Source organism: Podarcis cretensis (assembly GCF_951804945.1).
Source record: "Podarcis cretensis genome assembly, chromosome: 5".
Lineage (NCBI taxonomy): Eukaryota > Metazoa > Chordata > Lepidosauria > Squamata > Lacertidae > Podarcis > Podarcis cretensis.
The window spans coordinates 58,497,393-58,519,840 of NC_137174.1; the positions used below are offsets into that span (position 1 = coordinate 58,497,393).

The following is a 22,448-nucleotide window of genomic DNA, read 5'->3' on the forward strand; positions in this document are numbered from 1 at the left end:
GCCCTGAAATTCTTACCACCTGGTTGCCCAAGTGCCCACCCCAATCATTGTAAAAGAAACAACACAGGAGGGGGGACCCTTCCCTGCAGGAGCAGGAGGCTTTGATGATTTGGAGCTGTGGTTAGTGCCTGGGTGTGAATTGTGGCTCCCTGCCACCAGCACAAAGCTACTGACAAAGGGCAGGGAAAGCGCTGTGCCTTCTGAACTCAGATCAAGGGGGGAAGAGAGCTAGCAGGATTGTGGTCCAGCAGTTCCTCTAGCTTTACCTTTAGGCAGGCCAGGAATTGCCCTCCAAGCCGCACTGTGACCAACATATCCTACTGAGCTTGTCTTCTAAAGCAACAATATAGTAAGTCAAGATGGAGAGCACTTCAAACACTTTTACTTTCCCATTAACAGTTCCATCACTCGCCAACAGGCCAATCCACAGAATCCTATTGCAGACGAGCACTGATCTGAATTAGTCCAATTACTGTATAAAAGGTCTTGTTCTACATCTCCATGACAGATCAAAGCGTCTATTGGCTCCTCAATAATATTATATTGGGGAAAAGGTGTGTGCGCCCCCCATACCAGATCAAGCCACCTTTCAATTTAGTTGCTAGGTAGGTTGAATTCCTTCTCCCTTTCCCCTCAAGTTCTTCACTGCATCAGTAATTTCAAATTCCTCTATGGTAACACCACACAGCATCCAGGTGGTACTTACAGCGAACATGGAGGCAGCTTTAGAATGCCATCCCTGTTGCATCATTAGTCCAACCAAGGATCTAATTCATAAAAGAACTTAAAACATGTTAACAGGTTTTATTGTCTTTCAGCAATCACAGCAATCCTTCGTTTCCAAAAGAACAGAGCACAAGGGGACCTTATTGTGCTGATCCCTAAGTGATACACTGCAGAGGTACAACATGGAGGTGCGCAAAGGAGCCTGTGGGGCTAAGGGGATAACTACAGCTCACTAAGGTGTATTTCCCTAAGGGTCACCTAGTCAAACACAAGAACTGGGAAGAGCCCATGACTCAGTGGCAGAGCACCTGTCCTGCAAACAGATGGTCCCAGATCTTCAGTTCCTAGCATCTCCTACTTAAAAGGATCATGTAGCAAGAGACTGGGAATATCCCTGCCTGAGACCCTGGAAAGCCACTGCCAGTCAGAGTAGACATTATTGCGATAGATGGGGAAATAGTCTGATCTGGTATTAGGCAACTTCCAGTAAGTTCTGACTTATCAGCTAAGGCAAAGTGTATTCTGCTGTTTAATTCCTATTCAAGCCATACAGATGCAGAATGTGGTAAAGCACCCTGAGAACTGCAACTTCATTTTTTAAAAGGGGGGAAAAACAAGTTTCAAGCCTTTAAGGCTGTGAAGACATGTTTGAAAGAGTGCAGGTAGCGCTTTGAGGAGTCTCCGTAGTGTACGGGTGTTTCAGCAGCATTTCTGGGTAAATAGACCTCAGTGAGTGTATTTTTGTGTTTTTATATTGTAAACACCCTGTGATCCTTGGATGAAGGGCAATATAGAAATTTAACAAAGAAATAACAAATTAGTACAGAATTATGTTTACCTTGGCACAGAAGTTTGATATTTAACTGCAAACTATATCGGAAACGTTCTTGAGAGATGTTGATCCAGCCTCTTCTTGGTACTCAGTGAAGCATATACCCCAAAGTTGTTTCACTGCCTGATTCTTCTTAGTGCTAGAAAAGTACCTCCAAGTTATTCCATCCAAAGCTACCCTCCTGCTGTGTCTTCACTTCATGCCGTTCTCTGCCCCTTCCCTACTGGCTTGCAGTAGCTCCCTCTCCTTTATTCACCTCCTGAAAGTACTAACAAGAAGTTCCAAATCCTGAAACCATACCAAGCTCTACAGTTAGCATAAATTATGCAAATAAACAATCCTGTGCCACCATTTGGGAAAGGGTAAGATTCTAAAACCTCTAAAACATTTTCCAAGGCCAGGAGCAGGGTTGGAGGGAGAATATAATGTCAGCTAGAAGAGATTAATCCCGAGATGGAAATCCATGACACTTCATTTCTTGGCAAACAAACCACAAACTCCCCTCTCTTAGCAGAAAAGCAGCCTCTCCAAATAAAAGCTAGCAGCCTTAAAAGGATGCTACCTTTGCAAAGGTGTGTTTAAAATTCATTCTTAAAAATCCATTCTTAAAAATCTATTCATTCCCCCAACCACTCTTCCTCCGCCTTTACATGAGAGTTTCAATGTGCAAAATCGCTTTACAAATTTTCTCATTCATTAATTAAAACTGACTGGTGAGGTAGGTTAATTTGCCCTTAGTGCCTCTCTAATGGCAATCCATTAAAAAACTGAATCCATTCAGGGCCTTGGGCTTTTCCTCCCAATAACGCAGAGAAGGACCAGCTCCCCTTAATCACACAAGTCCTCCTGTCTTTAGCACCTGCAAGAATTTGCCAAGGAAAGCAGACAAGTGCAGAGACTGGAAGGTCCCAAGTGAGTCACATGCAAGCACCAAGAGGGCATCCTCAAATAGCTCTCTTCCTGTCACCAGTCCCTCTCGGGGGGCTCCCGGTAAGGCAGCCCCAGGTGAATGAAGATATCCCTCTCAGTGGGAGTAGAGAGGGCCACGCCAGGCGCTGTTTTGAGGCCACCGGCTCCACGCACCACCCCGCTGCTGAGGGCATGCTCCGACAGGCTCATGCCTTTGGTCTTGGCCAGAGCTCGCATGGAGCGGTTGAAGTGGGCAGAGCCAGTGAAGTAGAGCAGGGCACAGGCAAACTCACTGTAGGGCACCACAATGATGTCAAGGCGCCGGTGGCGCCGGCCTGGTCCTGGCAGACGACAGACCCCAAGGTATTTCTTCTGGCTTCCATTGTCTTCCTGACTCACCAAATCGTCTGTCAGGAAGCCTGTGGGGAAAGGCACAAGTCAGGGAGTTTGGCTGGCAGAGTGCCTGGAACATGTGCAGGGGACAGCAATCAAGATGATCTGGAAACCAAGCCTTATGAGGAGCCATTGAAGGAGCTGGGTGTGTTTGGCCTGGAAAGCAGAGGCTGGGAGAAGATGTGACAGCCATCTTCTCAAAGGTTGTCACATGGAGGATGGAGCAAGCTTGTTTTGCCCTGCTCTGCAGGGTAGGACCTAAACCAATGGATTCACGTTACAAGAAAGGAGTTTTTGACTAAACATCAGGAGGAACCTTCTGACGGTAAGAGCTGTTCGATAGTGGAACAGACTCCCTCAGGAAGTTGTGGACTTTCCTTCCCTGGAGATTTTTAAGCAGAGGTTGGGTGGCTATCTGTCATGGATGCTTTAGTTGAGATTCTTGCATTGCAAGGGGTTGGACTAGATGACTCGGGGGGGGGGGGGTCCCAATTCTATGATTCCTGCAAGGATTGTTTTCTGTCCCCACTCAGTGGTAAGCCTGTGTTGGAGAGCTCCCTGCTTGCTAGCATCAGTATGGGCTCCTGGCTCACCAACATGATTGGTAGGGAGTCTCCTGGGATCTGGCGGACCGCTGTTAAGTACTGGCCTGATTCTGCAGGGGTCTTCTTATGCTCTTATCAAGATTGTGCAACACCAGGACAATTCATGGTGTTCAACATACAAGAGACCTGTACTACCTGATCATGATCAGCATTCTGGTCTCTCAAAATATATGTTCTCTCCTAAAAGAACATCTGAGACATAGCTAAACCAGTATCTTGGAGAACGGCAAGAGTAAAGCCTTTCACCAAAATCTGGCTAGAGATAGTGGCTCCATTGCCCTTGCATGTTGGCACTAAGGGCAAAGAGTCCAAAATGTGAGCAAGAAGCTAATCAAACCTGCTATATTCATTAGGTTGTGGCCTCATATTTACAGTATAATAGGTGAGAAGAGGCTCTGACATTCATACAGAGAAGAAACAGAATCATCCATGTTGTTATATTATGGCAGGCACTATAAACCATTCCTTCTTATAAAGTCCTTCATGCAGGGAGCCCAACTATATACATGGGGGTGGGGGGTGGGGAGAGAAGATGGTTCCTTCCAAAGAAGTCCCAGATACAGGCACTTTTAGTGTCAACATGAACTGCCAAGACAAGCTCAACATGGCAGTGCCAGATACACATTCTGGATTCCCATTCTGCTGATTTCAGAGTGGTGAAAAGGTTCAACAGTGTGACCCCTTACCCTGCCCTGCCATATTCCAGCCCCACAGGTACCCTCATACCACTTTTCCGGAGGCTATCAAGCAGCTTGCTGAACACTCCTTGGTGCGAGTGCCCATCAGGGTGAGTCACCAGCACGTCCACATCCCCACAGGTGGACTTTTCCCGCCGGAACGAGCCACACGCAACACACACCAGCCCAGGATTGATCAACTGGGCTGCTTCTCTGACCTGCAGTGAAAGACAGTGTAGAGGTGTAGTTGCTGATTTCAAGTATCTTTCCATTCCCATCCACTGTGGTGATTCAATTACCCCCAGCAGTGTGGGTAAAACAAAACAAAACAAAACAAAACAAAACAAAGCATACACCATAATTCAAATTCTTTTGTCAAGGCAGCTGAATTCTTTTGCTTGTATGAATCATTAAATCATTAAATTTATTCTGCTTCTGCTGGGCATGAGGGAGGGCAAGGAGTCCAGCCCCTTCGCAACAGAAAATTGTACTGAGCCCGACTGGGGTTTGGGAGTTTACTTTCAATTATCTATATGCTTGCAAATTTAAACTTCAAACTCTCACAGTGGTGATAATGAATGCTAAAATTTTCAGGATGCTGAATTACATGAGTTGTTACGTATGCAGATTAGCTAACTTGTGACCCATTTGTAGTTTGGGTTATAGGTGAAAATAACCCTTCAAAAATATGGGATGTTACTCTGCTGCATAAACAAAGCATTCTGTCCAAAGCTGTAATGAAGCAGGTTGGAAAAGAGTGGGACCTGGGACCTTTTAGCAGAGAAGGGTGGTAGCAAAATATGTGATGCAGCAGAACCAGTCCTAAAGTCACCAGGACATCCAAAATTCATAAGGGATCAGTATTTTGGGCTGGCGTAAGGCTGGCTGACCCTGGCACTCTCCTCCTGCAGGGCTGGGCCATTTCCCATTTCATGGAAGGAAAACTCTTGGCAGTGAAGAGCAAAATGTCCTGCTGGAGCAGCAGTCAAACCCTAGACTGCTGGAAATCACATCCCAGTGGGTGGGTGCCCAAAGAGGAGTCCCTCGCCCAAGAGCTTCTCTGCACCAGCATACGTCTGATGGCTTTATTTAAAAGCACCAGTTGAAGGTGATTTCAGAATTCAGGATTATGGGTATCACGGTGCCAATAATCCACCTTACTAAACAAAGACATGATTGCTGGTTCAGAACATAGAGAGTGGCATGGGTAGAGGGAAAGGAAGCAGTTGTGGGGCTGGGTGGTGGCGGGGTGGGGGAGGGTCTGAGTGCTCCTTGTCAGTGTCCAGGATCATCCTTCATTAGTGAGGGATAAGCTCATTAACCTTTGCCCTGCAACATTTGGGAACAGCTTTCATGGCTTTTCGAATGCAGATCTGTCCCTCTGCATCCTCAATTAAGTTTTCTTGAAAGCAGCCAGCCCCACACAGCACCTTGGGTCTCAGACGGACAGCAGCTAATCCCCTCATTCTCTTGTCTACTCCCTGAGGTGGGCAAGAAATGGGTAATTCCATCAAACCCACAATAGGTCCACTCCCAAGGGCAGGGGCTTCCAAAAGAGCTTTAATCCTGTGTGAGGAATGATGCCCTACCTGGCAACGATGCATTCTTCAGGGGCAGGCACTGTGACTGAGTGACAGTATCATGCTGCCCAGTGCTGCCATGGTGATTTCAATGTACAGGAGAAGCAGTGATAAAGGATCCCGTAACTTCAGCCTATAAGCCGACAACTTACAACCCAAAAACAATTTTATGAACTGCCTATTGGCTTCTATGAGCACCATCCTAGTCAAACCCACAAAAGGAAGAGAGACCTGTTCAGAAAGTTAGAAAGCTCCCTTTCCCTACCATGGGGGGGAGGGGGGAAACCACAAAGATTTTCAAGGTGTTATTGCACCACTGTTCTGCCATGATGCAGTCTGAGGGTCCTTTAAGAGAAAGACTGGCCTATCAGGTTGGGAGCTTACAAAAAAAAGGGGTGAGAATTGCTGGTTTGTAGCAAATAAATAGACAGGTAAGATTTCTAGGCTCTCTTTAGAGCTGGGATGTGGAGCCTGGGGTCCACCAGATGTTGTTGGGTCTCCAAATCCCATCAGCCAATGGTCAGGGATGATAGGAGCCAGAGTCCAACCACATTTGGAGGACCAAAGCTTCCCATCCCAGTTATACATGTCTGCAGAATCTGGTATGTGCCAAATCGCCAACTTGGAGAGAGGAAAGGCAAAACAGGCAGCAGCTTTGCTCATCATCCTTCCCCTTTGAACTGCCAGGAAGTCCAACTAAGTGGGACCTACCAGAATCGTGGCTGCCTCAAGAGCTGATTTGATGAGGTGTGTCATGTGACCTGTTAAGCCTTGACATTGCCCTGCCCAGAGTCCTCACAGGGGTACTCACCGTCTGCTCAATTTGGGCAGCTTCTTCACGTGGCATGCGCTCCAGCAAGTCCTCATAGTGCTTCAAGCCAATGGCCTGCTGGCTGGTGAGGGAAGCCTTAGTGCGGATGTCATCCAGAGTGCGGAAGCCCTGCCCAGAGGACACACGGGACATGTATGAAGTTCCCTCCTCTAGCACTTTAGCAGGTTTTTCCATACCAGTTTCAGCAATGAAACTAAAGAATTAACTCACATACAGGGTCCTTGTAACAATACCATAATACAAGCAAAACTGCAGCACTTGTTGACAGCAGAGGAGAGAAAATTACCTGCTGGTACCACATCTGAGCAGTCTTGACTCCTGCTCCCCAGATATTGGAAAATACTTCCAGCACTGACACACTCTCACTGATGTGGTCCAGTTTTCGAAGGTGCCCACTCTCCAGGATCTCCACAATTTTTTCTGCCATCTGCTTCCCAATTCCAGGGATTTTGCAGGCTTCCTGAAAAACAGCCACAAACAGACAAAAGGCTACAATGCTGATTTAATCTGGAAATATCACCTGTTTCCAGCTTGGAGATGACTAGCCTCAGCTTGAGCAGGGGGGAATTGGTTCTTGACTCCTGAGGGTATCTAACACAGACCCTCCTATCCAAGAATCCACCTTCCTAAATTGGGATTTAGAAGCCTATGAATTTTTTGCAAATAAAATCTGACCTTTACTCTTTAACTATAAGATTTTTCTGTCTTTCTCTCAGTGCAGACAGAGACTTCCTCTGCATTCCTTTTAAATGACAATAAATAATAATAATAATAATAATAATAATAATAATAATAATAATAATAATATATTATTTGTACCCCGCCCATCTGGCTGGGTTTCCCCAGCCACTCTGGGCGGCTTCCACAGAAACCAAAAATACACTAAAATATCACACATTAAAAACTTCCCTGAACAGGGCTGCCTTAAGATGTCTTCTGAATGTCAGGTAGTTGTTTATCGCTTTGACATCTGATGGGAGGGCGTTCCACAGGGTGGGCGCCACTACCGAGAAGGCCCTCTGCCTGGTTCCCTGTAGCTTTGCTTCTCGCAATGAGGGAACCGCCAGAAGGCCCTCAGCGCTGGACCTCAGCGTCCGGGCAGAATGATGGGGGTGGAGACGCTCCTTCAGGTAAACTGGGCCGAGGCCGTTTAGGGCTTTAAAGGTCAACACCAGCACTTTGAATTGTGCTCGGAAACGTACAGAAGCATAGTGTAGGCTTTTGCTAATTTCATACTTAAGAAATCTCTCTATACAATGGCCCAAGTAGAAATGGAATGATGCTGCCAAGCCCAGGGAAGTTAAAACACAAGCAATTTGGACCTTACAACTGTCCAGTGCAACAAAGCTGCTGGCTAGCCACACAGGATGCAGTGCAGCCAGGAGTTGCAAGTGTGAGGCAGGAAAAGAGAGGCTAGTTGCTCCATAGACTTAATGGCTGCTCCCAAGAACATTAAGCTGCAGCTGCTTTAGAGAAGACAAGAAAGGATTTGCTTTAGAAGAGATCTATCTGAGTTACCTGATAAGAGGTGATTGGCTTGTGGTAGCTCTTGAGGGCGTTTATGGCTTTTGAGTATCCCAGAGCCCTCCACTTGTCCCCTTGGACAGAGTAGGCTTTTGCCAGCTGTTCCAGCTTCTCTGTAATGCTCTGGTTATGATTAATTTTCTTGCTTGCAGAGGAGTGGGCACAAACCCACTTGCTAGTGGGAAGCGCCACAGAAGAATCTCCTGGCAAAGTCTTTGGGTCTTGGCCTGACCTCAGTGCTTCCAGTTCTCCCAGAGTGACAACAGGCTCTTCCCCTTCAGTTCCCTCGTTGTCCAAGATTGTCTTTGGAGAGAGGTAGAAGAGGAAGCTGTGAAATGTAGCCATTACTTAGGCAAGCAATTACAAGGCACTGGCTCATAATGCACCAAAGGCAGGGAGACTCTGAAACATTAAAGGGGATTGGTAGTCCCTGTGAGACCCACCACAATCGTTAGATAGGTTGAGAGAGAGAAAGAAAAAGCATAAGCTGTACTAACAGTTGCATATAACATGTTCCTCCCCTCAGTTATGATGATCATCTACAAGAAAGCATAGCTGGCAGAGTCCCTGCAGTGACCATAATGCTATGGATTCATATAACTTATGAAAGTGGCTTTATTTTGGAGTGGTGGTGACGAGTGAGCATGAATAAAATGTCCCAAGTTACAGCAACCTTAGTGGCACAATTTCCTTTTGCTCTCTACTTCAGGCACTAGGGGGCAACATCCCATTATGAACATACCAGGTATTCCATTGACTAGTAGAAAACAGAAAGGATATACCGTATTTTTTGCTCTATAGGACTCACTTTTTCCCTCCTAAAAAGTAAGGGGAAATGTGTGTGCGTCTTATGGAGTGAATGCAGACTGCGCAGCTATCCCAGAAACCAGAACAGCAAGAGGGATTGCTGCTTTCACTGCACACCGATCCCTCTTGCTGTTCTGGCTTCTGAGATTCAGAATATTTTTTTCTTGTTTTCCTCCTCCAAAAACTAGGTGCGTCTTGTGGTCTGGTGCGTCTTATAGAGCAAAAAATACAGTAATACTTAAGAAGCTGAACAATAACTTAGATTCATTACACCTCGTGGTCAAGATGCTATAAGGAGCACATTGTAGTCAATATGATCTTTTTATGTTCTGACTTTAGGGTGCTAACACTTTGTAACTAGTATTTTACTAGCTTATTTTAATATTGCTTCAGAGTTGAGAAAGATTAAAATTCAAGGCAACTGGACATATAGAGCTTTTACAACAGTGTATATTTTTGCCAGATTCTCTGAATGAAGAGGAGACTTGGCATAAATGAACCTCAAGGCATTGCCAAACAAAGACGGCAGCAGAATAACACACATACATTCCAATGCAGAAACAATCTGCCAAAAGCTCCTTCTACATTTTCCTATTTTTGTAACTTTTAGGTGTTCTGAAGTGAAGCTTGCTAGGAAAACATACTCAGAGTAACCAAAGGAAGCACATGTTAGGTGCCCAGCTTCTACAATGACAGCCCAGCATTTGTTTAATAGAGGCAAATTCACTCCTTTCAGAAGAGAAAAAAATGGTTGTATTATCTATAGACTCCACCCGCTTAATCTGTTGTCAACACACACCTCGTTCCAATTACAATATTGTTCCCTAACTCTAAGAGGAGCATGACACCTTTTCATCTTTGGAACAAAGGGGTGTCAATCATGTCCACAGTGACAGCAGTTCTCTAAGATTTCAGGCAGGGCTTTCCCCCTGCCTTACCTAGAGACACTGGGGATTGAACCTGGGATATTCTGCATGCAAGGCAAATGCTCTGTCACTGAGCTACAGCTCTTCCCCAATAAAAACCCTGGCATATCCTACAAAAATGCTCAAAAGCACAAAAATGGGAATCTGCTAAGTGGGCTCACCCCTTTAACTTCTTGCTGCCCTGAGGAATTTGCTGCACTACAGGGAGCGCTGGAAACATCTGCCTGAGATTCATCCTTCAGTGCCAGGACTGCACTCTCCATTTGAGGCTGGACCATCACTTCATCCAGAAGTTGTGATTGCTGCTTTGAAGTGTCTGACACATCCAGATACCTGCCAAGAATCAAACGTACAGCAAGGTGCAATCACTGCTTCTGAAGGCAGCCATTCTATCCATAACAAGAGTGTGAGAAAATTGAAAAGAAATGAGGAATTCAATTCTCTTTCCTCTGTGTCCATTCCCAAAATAAGAAATGGATTTCCACATAAAACTTGCCACCACAAGCTTAAGTAAGAAAGGCACCTACTTCTCCGGGATGAAGAGGCTGTAGCCAGTAGTCTTCAAGATCTGCTGTGCTGCAATACAGGAACTCAGCCAGGATGCCTTCACCAGTTGCAATCCCTGGGGTAACTTGGCTAGTTTGAGAAGCCGGAAAGCTCGGTCACAGTCCATGCCTTCATCCACTATAACATGTGTCACATCTGGGGAAAGCTGGCTGCAGACAATTCCCCCATTCTGGACGATCTGCTTGCGGAAGATCTCAGCCCTGGCCTGGCCAATTCCTGCTTGCAGCACATAGGCAGTGATTGGCTCCAACCACGCTGCTAATGAAAGCCAGAGAGAAAAGACTCAGCAAAGCAAGAGTGGGCTTCATGTCTTATCTGAGTGATGGGAGTCTGACAGCCTGAAGCCATAACTAGTATGGAAAAGACCAGATCTCTTGTATCACACAGATAAGACTTCAAAACTCAATGCCTCCATTTGATTGGAACCCTCCAGGTTTAAGTGATTTCTCCCAAAGTAAACAACTTGCACTAACAGCTAGGCCATAGTAATCTCAAGCAGAGCATGCTAGGTTGTCTCATAGCTTCACATGGCTGAAGAAGCAAACAGAAAACTCACCTTGCTCTTTCTTGGTTTCTTCTTTCAGTACCTTTGTAGGCACTGCCTTCTGTGAATCATATCTGATCTTCTTTCGTTTGGGGAAAGCTTTGACAATTCCTTGGGGCTCCATGGAACATGGATGCCTCCTTCCCAGGCAGAAGTAAGCAGTCTTACTGAGGAAGATGGTAAAGATTGCAAGAGTTTGAAGTGACTAACAACACAAAGGTATTTGTAAACCTGAAATGAAAATCAAGCTATCATATGTCCCATGCCAACAGGTGAAACGTAACCTTATACGCAACTTTAGCTAGAGGTGGAAATTAATGAGGTGCAAGAATCTGACATGTCAATAGGGTAACTTCAGTTTCTAGGGGGCATGCCTTAGCTTGTGATCTACCTTAATGACAGAGAATCTTCTAGCAAAAGGCACTCCCTATGTTAATTCAGTTGTGTGTTTAGAGCTGGCCATTTATTTTTCTGCAACAGGTGAAAGGCCCTGGTAGATATCCCACCAAATCATTAATAGGTCTTATTCGCCTCAATTTGCAAAATGTGGTACATTCAAAGACCAACAGACTTAGTGCTTCATAGTAGTAACATAAGGCCACCTCCCTCAAGAATTCCTGAATACACACTAGCTCCACAGACACCACCTTTTATTTATATAGCATCGTCAGTGTGCATGGTACTTTACAGAGTATGAGGGCAGGCCCCTGCCCCGGGGAGCTTTCAATTTAAAATTCAACTCAGGGGAACAGTTTGGCTGCAGTTGTTTTTTTAAGGGGGTACAGGGCAGGTTGTCTTCAGTGGAGCCCCCAGCACAAACCAAAACATACATTCCAGGATCTGCTGCCCCTTGGGCCCTCTAGTGGTGATGTTCCTGCAGCCACCAGACTCCCCTCACACTTCTCCACAGTGGCACTGTAACAGGCAAGGTCCCAAGCAACCACTCAGTTCCTGCCCCATTTCAGAGCTGTCACCATCTCTGAGAAGGTCCATGACAGCACGCAGGGAGGTGGTGGAGAAATTATCAGCCTCCTCCTGGCTCACCTGTTGCGGTGCTGCTGCAATGGGCTGGGAGTAGAGTGTCTACTCAGCAATTCATCCATTACATCACTGGGGTCTCAGGCAAGCTCACAGGCAAGCCTGTGAAGGGAGCAGGATGCTGGTGACCACAGCAGTGCTGCCACTAGGGAGTCTAAATGGTGGTGGATACAGAGCATCAATCCTGGTGGCCCTGTTGGAGCCCTGAGAAATAAAAGTGGAGGCAAGGATAAACAGGGGGAAAACACACAATTGTTTGAGTTGCATGTGCTTAGGCTCAGTTACAGCCTTAGTTGCAGCAAGGCATAGGAACTAGGGAGCTGAGCCAAGGGCCTCACAGAAAAAATAGGATTTGAGGAGGAATTTGAAAAATTAGGAAACACCACACAGGTATTCTGGGAGACAGTTTCAAGCATAAGGGGAGAAAGGATAGAGTATTTTGAGGGAGCAGGAGACTTTAGGATGGCTGAAGGTGGTAGAGCTGGAGGAGCCAACGTCACAAGCAGAAACCTAACAGGGTGTTCGTTGTAACAGGGCTACAGAGAGCGGAGGCAAGGGACGTGGAGCTTGTGCAGAATGCAAGACGAGACAGGAAGCCAGAAGGAGGTGTCTCACTTCCAGAGTGGAGTGCCGGACAGATGTGAGGAGACCAAGATGAGACAATGCGAGACCATAAGGGAGAACAGGGGAGAGGTAAGCATAGCCTGCTGGACTACGAATCCCATCACCCCGGCCAAGCAGGATGGGAGATGGGGCTGATGGGAGATGGAGTCCAACACCGCCCCAGGCCCCAGGTCCCTCTCCACGTGGCAGCAAGGCTTCGCGCCCGCAGGCATGCAGGTGCGCCGACTCTTCCTGCACCTGTGCGCTCGCTCTCTTCTGACCTCCCCTCGGGTAGGGTGAGGCCCACTAAGGAGGGAGGGAGGCGGGGCTAAGGAGACGCGCGGAGAGGCCTAGAAACGCCCCTCGGGCGGAGGAAGGAGAGCGCGCGCGCGCGGTGGGGGCGGGGAGCTATTTCGCGTTTTATTTCACTTACCCGGGGAGTTGCGGGCGCGAAAGAGGACTGGGGGAGGGCGAGGGGGAGAAGCAGCAAAACTTCCCCCCGCGCGGCGTTTTCTTCCGTGTCCGGTCAGGAGAGGCCGGAAGTGTAGGGCGGTTGCCCTGGCAATGCGTCCGGCGGCATCATGGCCGGGCCGAGTTGGCTGGAGCAGTTGCGCGCGGCGCGGAAGACCGCCCTGCTCGGGGACGGTAAATGGGAGCGGGGCAGACCTTCCTCCGGGGAGCTCGGAGGGAGCGGGGAGCGGCGAGGCCCGGATCCTGACGGGCTGCGGACGAGCACCGGCGAGGGACGGGGGCGGACAGGGGCGAGTACGAGGAAGCGGGGAAAGTAGAGCCCCGGCGTCAGTGGGGTGTATGCAATGCAGGGCTTAGGACTACTGACTGCGGTCCACGAAAGCCTGTGCCACAATAAATTTGGTTACAACACTCTACTGTCCCATGTCTTCTCCGAAATAAGACTCATTGGTTCCAGTGGGACTTGCTTCCAAGGTAAAGGGGTCTAGGAGCGATCCAATGCATATTTACTCAGAAGTGAATCCTACTGTGTTCAGCTTGGGCTTGTTTCCAGGCGAGTGTGAGTTGGGCCGTCACCTTCGCATTAAGGCTGCTTTAGTACGTACAGTCCAAGGGCTCGACTGAGGCGGCAGCCCCTGCTTGTGCTTACCTGGGAAGCAGCCCCAGTGAGGTGCCCTGGGAACTTGTCGAAGGGTGGGGGTATAAATCTCTTAAAATAACAATTAAAACTGAACTTAACTAAGAGTAAATTTGCAAAGGGTTGGGCCTTAGTCATTTACGCTTGGGTCAGTCCCATTGAAATCTCTGTCCGCTGTCCCATAAGATCAAGCTGTATGATTTAGGGTGGCAGCCTGTGAATGCCACAGATGCTGTGGTCTAGACTTTTGGCTTCTCCAGCAAAGTCTTGGGGTAGCTGAAAACAGGGTCAGGGAGTGTCAGTGGGTGGGACTTTTCTCTACATCATTTCTGTGGATTCACTCACCTCTGCTCTCCTTAGGTATGCGAAAAATCCATTACTTGTTTGACAATGGGAAGGAGATGGCAGAGGAATATGACCTGAAGACAAACCAGCTGCTTTGTAAGCAAGCTTCCTTTCTTTATTAGGAGTTTAAAATTGGTCATAACAGGGGCTTGGCCTATTCATAGTACAGGTTGATGAGAAGTAGGAGCTTGCATCTGACAGTTGCTGCACATAACACAGGTCCGGGTTTCATGTTGATCATAGCAAAGGGAAGTTCCCAGTCAAAAATGCCTTTAGTTATAGTGCAGCTTCGAATTAGGCCACTTGTGACTCATTAATTTCATCCTCCCACTCAATTTGGTAATTATTTCCAACATAGGAGAAGTAGAATAGAATTGTACAGTGGTACCTCGGGTTAAGAACTTAATTCGTTCTGGAGGTCCATTCTTAACCTGAAACTGTTCTTAACCTGAGGTACCACTTTAGCTAATGGGGCCTCCCGCTGCCGCCACACCACCGCAGCGCAATTTCTGTTCTCATCCTGCAGCAAAGTTCTTAACCTGAGGTACTATTTCTGGGTTAGCGGAGTCTGTAACTTGAAGTGTCTGTAACCTGAATCGTCTGTAACCCAAGGTACCACTGTACTTTGAGTTAGGAAGCAAATTCATACTTGACAGGACCACGGGAAAGAATACTCTTCTAGAATGAGCTTGCATGTTACGGTACATGTTAGCAGTGATGCAAGTAGGAAATTTTCCCAATACTACATTTATCCTTGGACATTTGTTTGTTTCTAAAACTGCATTATTCCATAAAATTTCAGCAATAGCATGCATTAAGCATGTATGTCTGAACCAGAAAAGACTCTGTGAGTATATTTCCATGAAAGCTGAAGGCGTGATTGTTTTGACCTTGCCCCCTGAGGCCTCATGATCACACATCTCCCAACATCTGCATATTGAGTGTGAACATCTGAGCTGGGTAAGGCCACTCCTATAGGAGTTAAAACTCTGAGCATGATAGCCCCAGCCTCAAGTTATGTGGTTCCCCATACCCATGTGGATCTCATGGGTGGGGAACTGTGCATGGCTTTGCTGCCCCTTTCAGCATGCGGGGCATAACTGAGGATAAATTAAAACTTAAAGTATAAATAACCCACCATTGTTAAATCAGCTTCAATTGGTTTTCAGCATTGGGAAATTTTCTTATTTCAATTTTTTACAGAAAACCTACACCATGCCTAGTGCAATTTCTTGTTAATCATGTCTTACTCCTATATCAAAATTCTTAGCCATGCAACATCTGAAGTTACTCCTTGAAGTGTCAAGAGAATCCCATCCTCAAATGCAAATTTACTGAGGATGTTTCCCTGAAAAAAGCAATTGAAAGAGGTGCTTCCTTTCTGTTTCTTTGCAGTGAGGAAATGGAGAGAGAAGAATGCTTTGGGTGCTTGTGGCGCTTGGCAGGTTGAGGTAGGAGAGCCAAACTTGCTCGCATCAGGACCTCTGGATCGTGAGCTCATTAAGGAGAGCAGTACTAATGTAAGTAAGGCAAGTTCCTTTCTACATCACAGTCACCTCTGAATTCTGAGACTACAGTTTGGCTTCTTAAGATGAGTAGTAATGCTTCCATTGCAAAGTAACATAATGTAGCTCATCTTAGCTTTGGAACTGAGAAAGAGGTAATGCATGGTTTCTGTTTCCTTGGGGATGTATCCGGGTTGAGAAACCTTACGTAGTACTCTGTTAGGTGACTTTACTTCATGACTCACTGGAGAACATATGCCTATGACATTAGTGCTGGTATAAACTTGTAAAGCTGTCTCACACCAAGTCAGACTAATGGTCCATCAATATTACCTGACTGGCAGCAGCTACTTACTGAATTAGGAATGTTTCCAAGTGCTACTGTTTAAAATAATTTAACCAAAGGTGCCAGATCCTAAAACTTTCTGCATGCAAGGCATGTGTTGTCCCACTATGCTATGGCCCTTCCTTAAGATAAATAGCTCTCTCCATAGAATGACCAAGGGAGATTCATGATCTCACCACCAGCAGGTAACCAATGTTCCTTGTGGAACAGGCTTGTGATACCTCTACCAGAGACCACATTGTTCCTCATCTATGAGACCTTTGTTAGTTAGTTAGTTTCCTTTCCTTCTGGCTTAAATCTAATACAGCTTTCTTCCTCCCCATTCCATCACATTAGTTTCATTTGTGTATCCTGAAGAAGCCTCTGACTGCTTGGAAATTATATAAATGACTTATAGACTTATATAATTCCTGATACATTTGAAGAACTATAAGCGAGGATGGGGGGTGACCTCAAAGAGACTCCATCCTCAGTACTGCTATGTGGGTCCACATAACTAGACCAAGCACCTGAATGTGCAAAGCCAAAAACTCCCCACTGCTATCTATTCCATCTGAGTGATGCCAGGATAACTGAAATGTGCCTTTTCTCTAGCCTATCTTTATGCGCAAAGACACCAAGAACAGCTTCCAGTGGCGGATCCGGAACTTGCCCTATCCTAAAGATGTCTATCGTGTTTCAGTGGAGAAGGATGAGCGCTGCTGTGTGGTCCGTACAACAAATAAGAAGTCAGTAAGCACAAGGTTCCCCTGAGGTGGGGTGAAGCTGAGTGGGGGGCTGCAGATTTTGATAAAGCCCAGGATATGCAGGAAACTTATTGCAAAGTTTCATCACTTCTCCTCTTCCTGCCGGACAATAGCATTACAAACAGAAGCAAATGCATTTCTCAATCCCAATTTTTGATGAAGAAGTCGGGGAAAAAACATTGATTTTCCTTTCTGTTCTAGTCTAACCTATTTTTGTGCAATCCCTGAAAATTACCTAGAGGTGGTGCTGTTGGCAAAGAGCTGCTTTGCTCTCTTTGACCAGTTATGTTTTTAAGTTAAAGTTCTTCTGAGGGCAAAGAATACTATTAATCAGTGACAGTAAAGGGCCATGGATATGGTTAAGACTTGTCGAACACTTCACAATGAAGGCCAGGCTACATTGACCCTGTAGGCCTTCCACTTAGCATCTTTGCTATCTGACTGCAATTGGCAGGTGCAAGATCAAGTTCTTGCTGCTCAATGGCCTCCTCTTGATAGGTATGGAGATGCTTAAGTACTTCTTGATTTAAGCAGCCCTTGACTAGCCTCGACTTTCTGCAGAAACGCATGGTGCATCTCATAACACAGGTATTCAGGGTCAACCAATAAAAGAGGGGACTTAGTCACACATATAACTCATAAAACAGAATGGGCCAATGGTCACTGGCTTTGATGGCTTTAAAGGAAACATGACAAATTGATAGGGGATTTACCTATCATTGGCTACTAGATATGATAGTTAAATGGTATCTCTATGTCCAAAAGCATAGCATCTCTGAATACCAACAGTAGAGAGCCATTTCATGTTTTGCTTGTGGGCTACTGGTTAGCAGGCCTGTACAGAAGAGGAGAAGAAGGGAGATAATTTTGGTTTTCAGAACTGCGAGAAGTGAAAGATGAGGTACATCTAGGTACATTAGATATATCTGGAGTGAACTGCTCTTAACTGTGTGCAGGATCAAATCCCCAGGATCTCCTCTTCAACAAGCAAGACATGTATTGTGAAAGGCAAAAGTGTTGGGTTGGCATCCACATCTTGAACTTAAAAGTTCAAGAACAAAAAAGAGCAGAGTGTCTCCTGCTCTGTAAGCCTCTCTGTAGTTTAAGATTTACAGGAGAGGGCTTGCTCTCTTTTGTAGCACTTCCCTTATGGAACTCCCTTTCCAGCAAGGCCTGCCCAGCTGCAGTCCCCACCCCTGCTACTCAGAATGTCGGTGAAGTCCTTTTTCAAAAAGCTTCTGGGACTACAGATGGCTGCTAATATGGTGAATAGTGGTGGTGGGGATAAAATAATCTGAATTCAGGTTTCCTGCCGTTATTGCTAGTGGTATATTATTTAGAGAGGAGCAGAGATGCTGTGTGTGTTTGATCTTCTTTACAATTGTTGAACTCTTAGTGCTTTTACAAAAATCAGGCTTTTGTTTAGGCTAGATATAAACTCCTAAAAACTGTGTCAATTCTTGTGGCTGGGTAAACAAGTCCATGCCTGCACTTAGGAGTCCAAAGAGACTACAGTTAGGGATATCTTTATGCCTCCAACAGCTGCATGGCAGGCAGAAGTTAAACAGATGAAATCTCCACGCAGGGAGATGCACTGAGGAAGAAAACTAAACCTACTGAACATTGACTATGCAGCTGTTGACAGCACAGGAGCCCTGCCAGAACACACAGCTGCCCCGAGGGACCTTAAAAAAGAAAATATTGCCATTCGTTCCAACTCATTCATTGTTGGCCCCTCTAGCCACAGCAAAAGGCTGCTCAAGTGGGATTTGCTCTAGCCCTCTTGCTGTAAAACAAATCCATTAAAGCAAACTTTCCAAACAAACAGGCAAAGCCTCTTCAGCCACAGCAGATTCAATTATTGCAGGGCAAGGTAGCAGTTAACATTACACTAGAAGGGGGCAAAGCAGCAGATCTGTTTTCCTTTGATCTCTCAGAGATTTTAGTTGGAGACCATACCAGGTATTATTTTTCCCACTACTTCAGTCCTGGGGAAGGCTGGGGGGCAAAGTTGGTGTTCCCAGTGCGGGCTCCTTAGGCTCTTTGAAACACTGGGCTTTTTCTGGGACCTGCTTTTTTATTGTCTCAATCAGTAAGAAGTTAACACTTCCTTAACATGTCTTTGTGTTCAACTAATCTTTGCAGTTTAACCTTTGACACCCCTATTATTATCCATGTCTGCCACCTTTCCCAAATTTACGCAGAAGGCTCCAAGCCCTGCGGTAACATTCCTTGCTAGCAGGCAAAGCATCCAAGGCTGGTTGTCCTTTGTATGCATTTTCGCTAAGGCTTGGAAAATAAAGGGTTCATGTTTTGTGCAGCAGTAGTTCAAGCAGTCGACCTCTAAGCAGAACGGGCTTAATGGAGAAGGATTGCTTATGGGCCTGACACCAGGGAATAAATTCTCCCATTCAGTTTGGGGCACCAGAAACATGTCCATGCGATGGAGGGAATTTCACAAGGGAAGAGTAACAAAGGGGCTAAATGGTAGTAGTGCAGAGGGTGGGGTAGGGGGGAGATAAGAATAATGTTCACTCAGTTTTGTTAAGTCATAGCTGGGTAGAAGACAGACTGTTTAGATCCACCAGATACTTGGCAGGACAAAGGTGTACGAACCAGTGCAGATTCAAGGTAATTGAAAATAAACAGCCCTTCAAACAGTTATGGTTCTCTCCCACTTTACCCAGCACTCTGCAGCCATATTTGGAAAACACAGCTTTCACATGATTAAGAAATCTTAAGTCAGTGGTACCTTGGTTTTTGAAAGTCTCGGAAGTCGAACGTTTTGGTTTTCAAATGCCGAAAACCCGGCCCGGAAGTAAATGCTTCCATTTTCGAACGCATCTTGGAAATCAAAATTCAATTTTCTCTATTGAATTTGCAGACCACCCTTTGCGCCTCGGGTTTTTGAACGTTTCGGAAGTCGAACGGTCTTCCAGAACGAATTATGTTCGAAAACCGAGGTACCACTGTATTCATATTGACTTATTAATAAAAATAAAATTCATTAACAGAGCTAGTCTAACCTTAGCTGGGGTGTGGGATAGAATGGTGTAGCCACCACTGCACCCACTCACGCTGGCAGGAATGGAACGCAGGGCGCACAGGCAAACCTATGTGGCAAATGCTGCACTATGCTAGTCTGGGGTTGGTGTAGCAACTGGACCCATATCTGGACCAGTGCCATCAACTAACAGCAGTGGTCCTGACTCAGCTCCTTCTGCCCCAGAACACTCCATCTGGGGGCTTTCTGTGAGTTAGTGCCAATGGGAATCTTGCAAGCTGTACCCCTTCCTGCTCACACCTTTGGTAGGATGATCTAGAAGCTGCACACTGGAGGAGTGGAACTGCTGGAGCTGTTTGGGACTGGGCAGAGGGAGACCTGCACAGCAAATCAGGGAGATAGTTTGCAGCCTAAATGTGCACATGAGAAAATAAATCTAAGGGGAAAACAAGCACACTTCATTTTTGAATGATGCTGTGTTGTAGTAGATATCATCTGTGGAATCCCTCCTCTCTCATAGCAGGTGGGATATCTTAAAATGGTGCTTGTCATTGCAATTTATATGTACTTGCATTAAAAAACACTATAGTCCCAGCAACCAGGGACATCTTCAGAATCAATCAAAATGTGTGCTTTTAAAATTGAGTGATCAATGTTAAATATTGAAACTGTTTCTGGTCAAAATAGAAGTATGAATGCATTTCTGTTTCTCTAACTTGTAGATTAGGTTTTATGTATAGGATTACATCTTATTGAACTAGCATTCCAAAGATGACAAAAGTAACAGCAAAAAATGGTCTTACCCTCACATTCTCTCTCATGCTTATCTTCAGATATTACAAGAAATTCTCTGTTCCTGACTTAGACAGATTCCAACTGCCCTTGGATAGTACTGCTCTGAGCTTCACTCATGCCAACAACACATTAATAATCACAGTAGGTATTTGTCAATGTAACTCAGAACATTTCCTGGCCTTCCTTTTGGCATCACCACTTCTCTGAAAACTGGGGAAACAAACAGAAAAATAGGCCCTAAAGTACAATGGGAAATTACAAAATTAGGAGCTAATAAGTCTCTTGAGGCTTAGTAGGAAAAATCCTAATTACTATTTCTGTTTCTGCTTCAGAGTTTAGAATGCCATAGGATTTACACCTCTCCCATGAGTAACCATCTTTTTCTTATGGCTGTAATGATATTCAAAACTGCTTGCATATATGAAATAGCCAGCAAAGTTAAGTGCATAGTTTGCCAGGGGAGACTGTACAGTACAGTAGTCTAACCAGGGTTAAGTTCCAATATGAGATAACATGCATTAAATTAGATGCATTTGAGATACAGTTTTATGCTGTATTTCCTCTGTTAATTCTTATGCTCAGTGTTATTGAATTTTGGGGTGACTGCAAAGACTTCGCAAGTGTGAGAATTTCCAAGGGCTTGCAGGCTTGACACTGTGTAACAGCTCTGTTTGTGCTAGAGATATACGCAGCTTATTTTTCGTTTTTACAGTACCTGAAGCCAGCAGAGATTCTGGCTGCGGAGGAGGAGCTGCAAAAGGAGCTAAAGAAGATCAAGGCAGCTAATAATGGAGATGGGGAATGCAAGACACAGTAGCCAGCAGTTGCAGAATCTCATCTGTATATATTTTACTACTTTTATTTAATAAATAAAGGAGATGATTGGAGACAAACTTTTTGGGGAAGGACTTAAGTTACCTGAGTTTGTAGATCCTGGAAGAGCTTTCTCGCAAGACTTTTAGAGCTCCCCATCAGCCTGCTGGTGTCCAGCACAGGTGAGAAGCACCAATCTCTTAGGAGTTGACGTCTTTGTATGTGTGCTAATTACAATTCTCCAGGGAGCCAAAGCTCCCATATTGGCCCGAATATAAGCCGCACCATTAAAATTGGAGGGGGGAAAGAAAAAAAGAAAAAATACCCAAATATCAGCTGCTCCATTCCTCACTGCTCCTGGCTGGGTGGGGGGGAGAGCCGTGCTGCGTTGCCGACAGCCTATTCCCTTCCTCTCTCTCTCTCTCTCCCGTCCCAGCCTTGGGGGACTACATATGGGGCGGGCACCGCTACGCCGCGCTCCTGGCGCTGTTTGCCTCACACTCCTGGCTGCACACCTAAGGTCGTAGATATAAGCCACGCTATTGCTTTTCACAGTTGGAATTTGGAAAAAAAGTGAGGCTTATATTCAGGCCAATATGGTATATGCATCCTCTATAGCACTATGAATTACTTTGAAGGTTCTAAAAACTTGTGTCTTTGTCTTCAAGAATATGGCAGGAGAGAGGTCCCAGAAAAAAGATGAGTACCATTACTTCTCCTACTGCATGCAATAGCATTTAAAGTTGATATAAAGGGAAGTGCAAGAACCAAGTAAGCATATCTGACAGTGTCAGCTGCCCGCAGTTGCCCCTCAAACTGAACACCCAACCTGTTTCAAACAAAGCATAAAGGATTTTTTCCCACTGCCTTTCCCTAGAACGTGTATATTCTGAGCTCTCAATACTTTGACCTCTCTCAGTATATCATTTATGCCAGTTTGTATCACTATTGAAGGTATCAATTTCATTTTAATAAAAGCAAATGTTCAAATTTCTATGCTGGTTTCTCAGTCGCATACGCGTGGAAGAATAACCTGATCTTGTAACCATATCTGTCCATTCTATCATTCTTCTATGAAAACTATACCCCTCCCAGCCTGATCCCAATTTTATATGTGAATAAAGGCTAGAATTTTTTAATTAAACAACAACACACACAAACACACAGGCCAGGCACACAACAGGCAAAAGGTAGATGATTATCTTTAGGCTGCAAGTTCACAA

At 45.5% G+C, this 22,448-nt stretch overlaps 2 protein-coding genes and 1 long non-coding RNA gene across 12 annotated transcripts; 1 reads left to right on the top strand and 2 right to left on the bottom strand.

The window, feature by feature from the left end:
* Positions 1 to 784: 784 nt before the first annotated feature.
* POLL (DNA polymerase lambda) lies at positions 785 to 13,069 on the bottom strand. 4 transcript variants are annotated; one of them, XM_079977454.1, is made up of 10 exons: positions 12,997 to 13,060; positions 11,967 to 12,164; positions 10,935 to 11,089; positions 10,339 to 10,636; positions 9,973 to 10,144; positions 8,073 to 8,381; positions 6,841 to 7,014; positions 6,534 to 6,662; positions 4,192 to 4,360; positions 785 to 2,886 (listed from the first exon to the last, which is right to left on the bottom strand). In XM_079977454.1, the coding sequence occupies exons 2-10, from the start codon at positions 12,023 to 12,025 to the stop codon at positions 2,522 to 2,524; spliced, it is 1,830 nt and encodes a 609-aa protein (XP_079833580.1). In that variant the 5' UTR covers positions 12,026 to 12,164; positions 12,997 to 13,060; the 3' UTR covers positions 785 to 2,521. The 4 variants fall into 4 exon arrangements, with proteins under 4 accessions (XP_079833580.1, XP_079833583.1, XP_079833582.1 ...); XM_079977457.1 differs by lacking the exon at positions 12,997 to 13,060 and having other exon boundaries at positions 785 to 1,826; positions 2,761 to 2,886; positions 11,967 to 12,637; XM_079977456.1 differs by lacking the exon at positions 11,967 to 12,164 and having other exon boundaries at positions 12,997 to 13,069.
* On the top strand, positions 12,695 to 22,219 carry DPCD (deleted in primary ciliary dyskinesia homolog (mouse)). 7 transcript variants are annotated; one of them, XM_079977510.1, is made up of 6 exons: positions 12,695 to 12,854; positions 14,032 to 14,112; positions 15,412 to 15,536; positions 16,462 to 16,595; positions 20,451 to 20,553; positions 21,125 to 22,219. In XM_079977510.1, the coding sequence occupies exons 1-6, from the start codon at positions 12,710 to 12,712 to the stop codon at positions 21,227 to 21,229; spliced, it is 693 nt and encodes a 230-aa protein (XP_079833636.1). In that variant the 5' UTR covers positions 12,695 to 12,709; the 3' UTR covers positions 21,230 to 22,219. The 7 variants fall into 7 exon arrangements, with proteins under 7 accessions (XP_079833636.1, XP_079833638.1, XP_079833640.1 ...); XM_079977512.1 differs by having other exon boundaries at positions 12,695 to 12,800; XM_079977513.1 differs by lacking the exon at positions 12,695 to 12,854 and adding an exon at positions 13,072 to 13,208.
* Positions 18,048 to 20,444, bottom strand: LOC307216865. The gene is made up of 2 exons (XR_013839350.1): positions 19,902 to 20,444; positions 18,048 to 19,833 (listed from the first exon to the last, which is right to left on the bottom strand). It is a non-coding gene; the product is annotated as an uncharacterized lncRNA (long non-coding RNA).
* Positions 22,220 to 22,448: the final 229 nt, after the last annotated feature.